Consider the following 9981-nt stretch of genomic DNA (forward strand, 5'->3'; position numbering starts at 1 on the left):
GTCTTCGTTGGTTCATTTATACACGCGAAACGCGTTCTCTGGCTGGCTGGATTGTCCGCTCGGGCTGCCGTACATACATGGCGGCGCAAGATGGCGTAGAATATTCAGATTCAGATTTGATAATAAACCAGGCCAAATATTACACACTGGCCCTTTAACTATGCTCTCCTCAAAGCCAGACTCTGATACTAAGATTTTTTTTTGCTTAAATGCATGTGTTTGGGAAGTACCAAGCATAGGACAGGATAAATGAGACCTGATTATACTGCACGAGTTGTGAGAGTTTGTGAACGGTTGTTTTGATAAAGTTTTGCTGTTGTTAAACGTGGTCCCAAATCAATCAATAAAGCAACTTTTTTTTCCATGGAAGCACACAAGAGAACCAAAGTTTTCTTCATAAATTCGAGGTAATATGGGCTGGTCATTTTGTGGGTGAAGAATTCCTTTAAGATTACAGCCCTTACGGGGGAAGACAGGGAATAAGGAGGGAACAAAATATGACACTGCTTACCACCAATCTTGTAGACATCCTGCAGGGGCAGACGCAAGGGCTTGTCAGTGGGGCGGGAGGGGGGCAGGATGGCATCAAGAGCTTCAAACAGGGTCTTACCACTGGCATTGCCCTCCTTACGTTCAATGCTCCAACCCTTGAACCAGGACATCTGAAGAGACAGAAAATTGAGCAGTCAGTACTGTGTTGTACTTGACTCAGGGCATCCACAGACAGATTTAAAATGAGAAATCAGTCCATGTTCTTAATCATCAGTTTAAAACAAGTTAAAAAATTTCCTCACCTTGTCACTGGGCTCCAGCATGTTGTCTCCGTGCCATCCAGAGATGGGCACAAAGGCAACAGCTTTGGGGTTGTAGCCGATCTTCTTAATGTAGGTGTTCACTTCCTTCTGGATCTCTTCAAAACGGGCCTGGCTGTAAGAGGGCTCAGTGGAGTCCATCTTGTTGACTCCAACGATGAGCTGCTTCACACCCAGAGTGAAGGCCAGCAGGGCGTGCTCACGGGTCTGTCCATTCTTGGAGATACCAGCCTCGAACTCACCAACACCGGCAGCAACGATCAGCACGGCGCAGTCAGCCTGAATAGTGAGGAATTTTTTGTCATTTATTAAATTTTTTACATCTGTCTGTTTTGTAGAAAGGTGGAGTCTGAAATTCTGAAGAAAGACTGTTGATATTTAAACTGAACTCCCAAACAAGTACACTCCTCCCATCAGTGCTCCTTCAGAAGCTCTGGTAATATATCCAATTTTATATTTTAGTATCGTGGCAGGGGTTCACACTACTTTTTACGATGGTTGCACGGGTTTGCCTACCTATTTAACGTAAGAGCACCAACACATAATTTTAAGTGCACCTACAATTTTCAACTAAGTTTTTGAGATTTCTGACTGAGTTTTCTGTTTGTGTTCCTTGTTTCATGTCATTCATTTATTTATTTATATTTCTCTCCTCATATGTCATGTCTGGTTTTACTTCCTGTCTTTGTGTGTTTTTCTGCCTGCTTTCTATCACACCGGTCTTCATCAGTCATGTTATTCATTCCCCATTCGAAGAGTCTTCACACCTGTTCTGTATTAGTCTTATTTGCTCCACCCTTGTGTTTCCCACCACACCCTTGTTGTAAATTAATCCCCATTTCCCTCCTTTTGCCTGTGTCCAACTAATCCAGCTGTGTCTCTTTCTTGTGTTTATTTCTCTGTGCGTATGTGTTTCCCTTTGTTCCTTGTCAGTTCGTCTGTGTTCCTTCCCCTGTTATGGTGTCGATCCCTGCTCCATTTCCTGCCTGGGGCCTGTATCACAAAGCAGGATTAATGTCTTAGCGAGGTAACTTCAGGGTTAACCCTAGGATTTCGGTCTCATGAAGCCGGTTCAGTTCTTATCGGGGTTCTTCAGGGTTGTAAAATGTACCATCCACTGGCCAATCAGCTGATCGGGAAAAAAATGACTCCACTGACAGAAATGCAGCCCAGTCATGATGGGAAGTTTAATTCATTTGATTGATTTTGATTTGAAAGTTTATTTTGAACATTAAAAAAGAAAAGAAAGCAACAACAACAGACAGTGAAAAGATTGTTCAAAAAGGAGTGGAAAGAAGTCGAGATTTCATCCCACCCCTTCATAAGAAAGAAACTGATCATTTGCGGACACTTAATAGCACCATTAATTAGTGCCAACATATTTTTGTCATGTCTATCATGTCAACGCTTCATGGTGTTTGAGGGATTTTCCTTTCTGTTTTTTAAAGAAGGAGACTAGGTATATTTTTGCGCAGCTGTTAATTTCTAACACAGCTCAATATCAGGATGATTTTATTCAGACTATCAATTTGGTGTTGATTTAATTGTGGCGTCAACTTTAAGCTTTATTGTAGCATATGTAACGTTATGACAAAGAAGACCAATTTATCAGACGCAATGATGTTAGACGATGATTGTAATACACGCAGTTCATCTGCGCAGCATTGATTTCATGGGATTCAAGCAGGCCCGGACTGGCCCACGGGAGAACCGTGGAGTTCCCCGGTGGCCTGGCCCGCAAGTGGCCTGCTCTGGACTGCCTGTCTTTTTCTTTCTTTTTTTTTTTTTTTAAGGCGCGCTCTGCAGCGCAGGTGGCCGTGCCGGCTAGCAGAGAGCCCGCCCGCTGTCAGAAATGATAGGTGCTTGTCAGCATTTGGCACAACGATTGGTCAAAAAGGTTTTTTAGATTCAAGACGTGATTAGTTTGTTTCGCTTTCCGCCCGCGCCCGCCCCCAAATCAGCGCGCCTGTAAACTGCAAGCAGCTTGGTTGTGGAGAGTCAGGTGGAGCAGAGAGCAGAGGGTGTGTACGTGTGCCTGTGTGTGCAGACTGTGCAGTAGCTCTGCAGCTCAGCAGCGCCGTTACGATGGACCGCAAAAAGAGGAAAGGTGAAGCTGAACGGGAGAGATTTTTTTTTTTTTTTTTTTTAAAAAGGGCCATTGAGGAGGAGGCAGCCAAATGTCATAAACTTACAGATATGTTCAGAGCCCCCCCAGCCCCCAGCAGCAGTGTGACGTCGTCAAATGACGATGCTGCAATCAAATGACGATGCTGCAACAAGTAAGTTAACATAGAAAAGTAAGAAAACTGGTTATTCTCAGCATGAGGATGGGGACCGACCCGAGGCCAGACAAATGATTGATGATGAGCTACAAGAGCCAAATTAACCCGTAAGGGGTCTATTTTGTACAGAGTCAGGCCTATAATTGAATGCTGCATGATGTCAAACTGGGTCTGGGGCCCCTACGTCCGTGTGCACGTGCACGTGTGTGAGCATGTAATGTGTGGATTGGGTGGCCTGGGTGGATGTATGACTCCCGGCCTGAGTTTTTGTCCCAGTCCGGCCCTGGATTCAAGGGTGTGATCAGTGTCAGATGTACAGGTACAGGTACTGTAGCTACTTGAACCAGTGATGAATAATTTAACCTACACATCATTTTATTTGCTACCTTGTTTTGTCTCGATTTTTCCCTCTCTCTTTCCCTTATTTCTTCTTTCCTTACCCGTTTTTTTTTTCTTCTCTGTTATGTGATTTCATTGATGTTTTGACAGGGGAATTTCTTTGATAAGCTTTTAGTGGCATCTAACCTCTCTGGCACTTTTCTTTTTTTAATCTTACTGTCTGTTTTTAACATTATGTGCAAATAAACTAATCTAAACTAAAACTAAACATTATTCATCCCGTTATGCGTTGCCACGCATCATAGGCGTTTCTAGCCCATTTTTGGGGGTGCTGAAGCACCCCTAAATTGAATCCCAGCACCCCCAAAATTTGAGAGATTTTTTATTTTATTTTTTTTCTTACTGTATGTCCTTTTTTAACAAGCTAGAAAAGTGTCAAAACCATACAGTACTTGGTTGAAACGTAATATTTTAACAACAAAAATACAAAAATACAGCAGCAGGTGGTCAGTACCACTGTCCTCTGTTTGAATTGGAATGAGAGAAGCTAGCTGTTGTGTCATGTGCATGTGTTAATATTAACTCTATGGGCCTGAACGACGCATAGTGTGTCCAAATTCACACCTATTCTTCTCTATAGTTTTTCTCCGCGACCGTGCGTCATGGCGAGAAGCCACACACATCACGTCAAACAGCAGAACACAAGACCACTTGTCGGTAGTGCAATGTTTTCACAGCAAAAAAAAAAGATAAAGTTACACCAAAATTATGTATAAGAAAGCTTTCATACAGCTTTGCACACACATTACTCTTGGATGGATTACTCGCAAATGCATTGTGCTGTCATCCCATCACGCTATAAATCCAGATCAGTTGTCTTCAAAATAAAAACCTGACAGATCTTGTTATCAGTCACTTCATATAGTGAGGAATATCGTATCTTACCACGTCTTAGGCTTGCGTGTGTTTCTCCCTGTCTATCCACAGTTGTAGTCCGGCTTTCAAGATGCAAATATCTCCATATTGTCCAGTTGACACTCCATCAAACTTTGTATGACAAGACCAGCCACTTCACCTTTGCGCACCCAGACAACTGTAGCCTAATTATGCATGCTGACAGGGCCGTAGTCACCATATACATTGAGGGGGACACAATGTAAATATTGCATGTTTCTTTCAGATAAAACAGATTTTTGACTTGTGAATGAGTCAATGGAATTTCTTGCAATAATGAAAAATACTGGCAATCATGTCCGCCTGGCACAAACCACATGTTTTGGACAGCTGTGAAGTGACAGAATGTCCCACCATCATGGTTCTTATATTGCCAGATTCCAGAGAGTCTCCCCTCTTCATATATGGCAGAATATGTCGACTTCCAAATTGCTATGGTGAGATACATGTAAAAATGTAAGAATTTAGTAATGCGGATTTGTTTTTTTCATTGATGTAAAGAATTAATATAAAATACAGGCACATAGAAGGACATGAAATGGTGGCAAATCTTGATAGCCCAGATTGTCCTGAAAAAACAACAACCAAGGTATAGCATGTGTATGTAGCCTTTATAATGACTGTGATATGAGCTTAAAAGTAAAGGCAGTAAAAATACCCCAAAAACGCCCAGGGCCCATTGTGTGTGTGTGTGTGTGTCTGTGTGTGTCTGTGTGTGTGTGTGTGTGTGTGTGTGTACGTACAGACAGACTCATCATGGATATAAGATTGTTTTTTCAAAAAAAAGAGAACCAGGTTCAGATAAGAGTGTAAGATCAAATGGTCTGTCTATCTAGAATGATGTTGTAAGTTGGATCAATGTATCAGTTTATATATCTTATTAGATATAAAACGCATTGTTTGGTAATTTGCCTTTTTTGCCTCAAAAAGTGTTGTGCTTTTCTTTCACAAATGTGGGAATGAAATTGCGTTAAAATATACAAAACAGTGAAATTTATCTTGCCTGGCCAGGTAGCTCTCTGGGTGCTCAGCACTCCTAAACCTCTGATCCTAGAATCGCCCCTGCCACACATGTTTCCTCCTCCTGCAGCTGCCACGGTGTTGGCCTTTTCTATAATCTTGCTTTTCTCCTCCTCATATTTTAGTAGAATTAATCTCTACTACCCTGGGTTGAGTTACCGAGTTGATATCCAGCGTCGTGATACCGATTATCCTGATTGCCATTGTTAGGGTTAGTCAACCCAGGATAGGTCTGGGTAACCCAGGAAAGGTTGATCTCGCTTTGTGATGCAGGCCCCTGGTCTACTGTGTTCTGTTTTGGATTTCTTCCCTGAGTTTATCCCTGTGTTCATCGTGTTTTGGTTCTTCTTTCTTTTGAACTTTCATTCACCTGTCTGTTTTGGATGTCTTTAATCCACCTGCCTACTGCTTTGCATGTGGGTCCCTTTCTGAGCTGACAGATGACATCAGTAGGCTTTATGGCTTTATTAACAGCTATAGAAACTGTTCAACTGCTAGCTAGCTAACTGATAGCTAATCAGCCAATCACGTGGCAGCAACTCAAGTATTTAGGCATGTAGACATGGTCAAGATGATCTGCTGAAATTCAAACTGAGCATCAGAATGGGGGAAGAAAGGTGATTTAAGTGACTTTGAATGTGGCATGGTTGTTGGTGCCAGACGGGCTGGTCTGAGTATTTCAGGAACTGTTGATCGACTAGGATTTCCACACACTACCATCTCTAGGGTTTACAGACGACTGTCCAAAACATTACTTATGGATCCACAACATAACTTAACCTCAATTATCAAAATGCAACTTTTGGATATTTTCAAAGGAGACAGCGGAGGGGGAAATGAATAAAACATTAGGGATAGATCTTAAAGTTGATTTTACATGCTCTAACAGCTGAGTGTCTGACAGGTTTATTTTGACTTAACTTCAGAAAATATAATAAAGTGATTTGGTATATTTCCAAAATGTTGGCTGTATGGAAATATATGCATATACAGTCACTGCATCCTCTGTACCATAACCCTGACAAGAGCTTCAGCTAAAAACTTATTTACAACTTGTTGTTTAATATACAAACATGAACGTGAGGAGTCAATAAAGAGCAGGTTAAAAGGTGTGCCTTTACCTGAGAGGTACCAGTGATCATGTTCTTGATGAAGTCCCTGTGTCCAGGGGCATCAATGATGGTCACGTAGTACTTGCTGGTCTCAAACTTCCAAAGAGCAATGTCAATGGTGATACCACGCTCACGCTCGGCCTTCAGTTTGTCCAGCACCCAGGCATACTTGAAGGAGCCCTTGCCCATCTGTTGTGGTTAAAAAAACACAGTTGGAGTAGGAAAAGGAGGAGAGTAAAAGACAGGTGAATAAGTGATTCAAGTTTAAACAAAGACATTGTTAGAATAAAAACAATGGCCTTCTTAGATTTTTTTTAAAAATTCATATAATTTGCTTTAAGTGTGTTATCGCTCTACTTAACTGCAATGTGCTTAAGCATTTTTTCTGTGGTTTAATGTAGCAAGATTGCCTTTTGTGTCATTTGAAATGTACTTATTTAAGTATTTAGTATAATATTAAACTATCCTACAGGTAGCTTTAACACCTATTGTAATACCTTAATTTTTTTGTCATCTTAATTGTAGGTAACTAGAATAACTTCCTTGCGAATCTTCTATCAACAATACTTATTAAAGAAAGAATTAGGTATGCTTATGCTGAAATTTTGAGAAAACAATCATTTATCATTTTCTATGTATTGATTTCATACTTTTATTCAAGCTAGCCTTACTGAGCAGGGTTGCCAACTTGCACAAGTCTGGTGTGTGAAACATGCTTTCCCCTTCAATCTCATGCTCTCAAGCTGTCCAGGCGTTGCCTGGCCTGTGCATTCGGCCCCAAAGATGGCAGTGTTGTAATTTTGTGGGGCGAAGTCAGGTGATGTAAAGCCCTTTTTGGTAGATTACCAAGAAAACCTCCTAAAACTATGAAGACTACACTGAGTAATACTTTTAGAATGTGTTATGATTCTCAGCTATATTTCTATGAGAAAAATATGTTACTGCGTAATACACTTTGGACCTTCAAACACATAGAGAGCCCTGACCTCACTCTGATGACAAGTTCAGGTACAAAAAGACAGATGATAAGGTAAAATGGGAAAGACATGCTTGTTTGTTTTTTTAATGGTTGAATCCATTTGTCTGTTCAGTTGTTGATACATTATATCATTAATCATTTTTAATATGTTTGACAAAAATTCTAAACATATCTGTAATAAAACAGGGTGGCCCACAATAGCATAATCCAGGATTTTATGGCACCTGGTAGCCTAAATACACGCTGTTTCACTTGAGAAAAATGTCCCATTTTAGTTTCTTGTTTTTGTCCCATTTTTCGAAAGATATTTTACATGCTTGTGTTAACATTGTAGCACAATACACATATCTTATTTAACTTTTGCTATGTTTTACATTAGAGCGACTCTAATGTATCACAAAAGAATTTCTGATTCTGCTTCTGTTAAAAATACTTTGATTGTAAGTCAAACACTTAATAAAATGTTACATCCTGCAACCACTTTTGACATTATACAATTGATTCAGTATTGTAAAAAATACTTTAATTATAAATCAAACAGTCAATGAAATGTAACATCCTGCAACCATTTTTGACATTATACAATTGTTGTTATAGCTGCAGTACTCAGTACTTATATACTGTTTGGTAGTTTAATCTATAATAATACATCATCATATATTAATCGATATATATCTTGTATTAAACTGAAACATCAAAGTAGTAACTAAATCTGTCAATTACATGTAGTGGAATAATACACAAGTACATTATTATCCCCTGAATGTAGTGGAGTAAAAGTATTAAGTGGCATATAATGGAAATAGTCAAGTAAAGTACCTCAGAATGGTACAGCACAGTACAGTAGGCCCACTAGAGTATATTCCACCACTGTTTCCATAAATACATTTAATTCTTTTCCAACTCTCAGTCAGTAGCCTACGCATTAATTGTGGCAGTTGTGAAGTATTCTGTTTCTCCTCAGTTACTAACAAATACTAATATTTTTAATATCATGATTTATAATGAATCTGGAACGTAAAAAACAGTTTTGAGGTACACATTTCAGTTATTAAGATGTGTAGGCTATGTTTGCATTTTAAAAATTAATTATCATTAAAAAAAAGTGCTTGTTTATAAAAAACAAACAAACAAACAAACAAACAAACAAATAAATAAATAAATAAATAAATAAATAAATAAATAAATAATCCTGGGAGGATTAGCCCGGATGCCCTACAGAGGTCCGGGTAATAGGTGATTAAGATGGCAACCCCATAGTACACATATTTCAACAGCAGATGGCAGTTGTAACTTGGTAAAATTAGGGAGCAGTTACATCCGCCACACCTGTTTCCCACACCTGTAATGTGTCATAGTTTGTGCCTCCATAGCCTCATGGTGTTTTACTTGGTGGGAATATTGTTAATAACTTAAATACATGTATCTGATGTCTCCTTCAAAACCTACCTCAGCGGCTTCCTTCTCGAACTTCTCGATGGTTCTCTTGTCGATTCCTCCGCACTTGTAGATCAGGTGGCCGGTAGACGTGGACTTGCCGGAGTCGACATGGCCAATGACCACGATGTTGATGTGGGTCTTTTCCTTTCCCATTTCGATGTACTGGTTTTAAACGACATGTGGTAAAGTTATGTCGACTTTAAAATGGCATAAATCAGGTTTAAGTCCGTCTAGAATGTGAGGGAAGTGGAGCCGAGTTCCTAGTTAGACTCCAACGGTTATTCCAGATGGAGCTGATAATGGCTAACAGTAGCTAGCCGGCCTCAAGCACGTGCTAATGTTAATAGAATCCAACAAAGCAAATGAGACAACCTTATCAAGTAATTTTATACTTTACATAAAAGTGTCAATACAAATAAAATTCCTGTATTCAAAATTTTACTACTACTACTACTACAGCTATTAAAATATTAAGTAGTACTCATTGTACAGAATGGCCCTTGTCATTGTTACATGATAGTATTTGAGGTGGAACAACTACTTTCAACTACTTTCTATGCTTTTGGGTAGTTTAATCTGTAACACTACTATATTTTATGAACGGAAAATAGTTTTTGTGTAACATCTTAATCTTTAAAGTAATTAGTCGCTGTCAAATGAAACCATCAGAAACCAAACCAAGAGAAGTTAGTTCACCCTTTTAGAAAATATTTTAACTTCTTAACGGTGTAAGTCAAATCTTTTGATCACCATCCCCTTTAAGTCTTATTTTAGGTGTCTGATAGCTTGTCGTGGTATATGAGGAGTTTTGATTTCTTTTACAAACCATCAGTGTTTAATTGAACTAATCTGTTCATGAATCAAATTTAAAGTTTCCAACTCACCTGGTGGACAAACTGAACAGAGGTGGTGGATGCCTGTCTTCTTCCGCGTGATCTACTGTATCTGCACCTTCAGCTTAACGCTATTTCTGTAAAAGCTGATGTGAAGACAACGCCTACCGCTAACCTGCTCCTCCTCCTGAATATCTGTCCCATGAATAA

The 9981-nt window shown here is 39.5% G+C and overlaps 1 protein-coding gene across 1 annotated transcript in view; it reads right to left on the reverse strand.

Moving 5' to 3' along the window:
• Positions 1-9978, reverse strand: part of LOC125905119 (elongation factor 1-alpha-like) — a 44845-nt gene extending 34867 nt beyond the window's left edge. The window contains exons 1-5 of the mRNA XM_049602992.1: positions 9823-9978; positions 8948-9100; positions 6529-6708; positions 795-1091; positions 512-662 (exon numbers count right to left, since the gene is read on the reverse strand). Coding sequence (XP_049458949.1) covers positions 512-662; positions 795-1091; positions 6529-6708; positions 8948-9091 — 772 coding nt within the window. The 5' untranslated portion in view covers positions 9092-9100; positions 9823-9978. The remainder of the gene's footprint in view (positions 1-511; positions 663-794; positions 1092-6528; positions 6709-8947; positions 9101-9822) is intronic.
• Between the last annotated feature and the right edge of the window lie 3 nt (positions 9979-9981).

This window comes from Epinephelus fuscoguttatus, linkage group LG17 (assembly GCF_011397635.1).
Source record: "Epinephelus fuscoguttatus linkage group LG17, E.fuscoguttatus.final_Chr_v1".
In the NCBI taxonomy this organism is placed as follows: Eukaryota; Metazoa; Chordata; class Actinopteri; order Perciformes; family Serranidae; genus Epinephelus; species Epinephelus fuscoguttatus.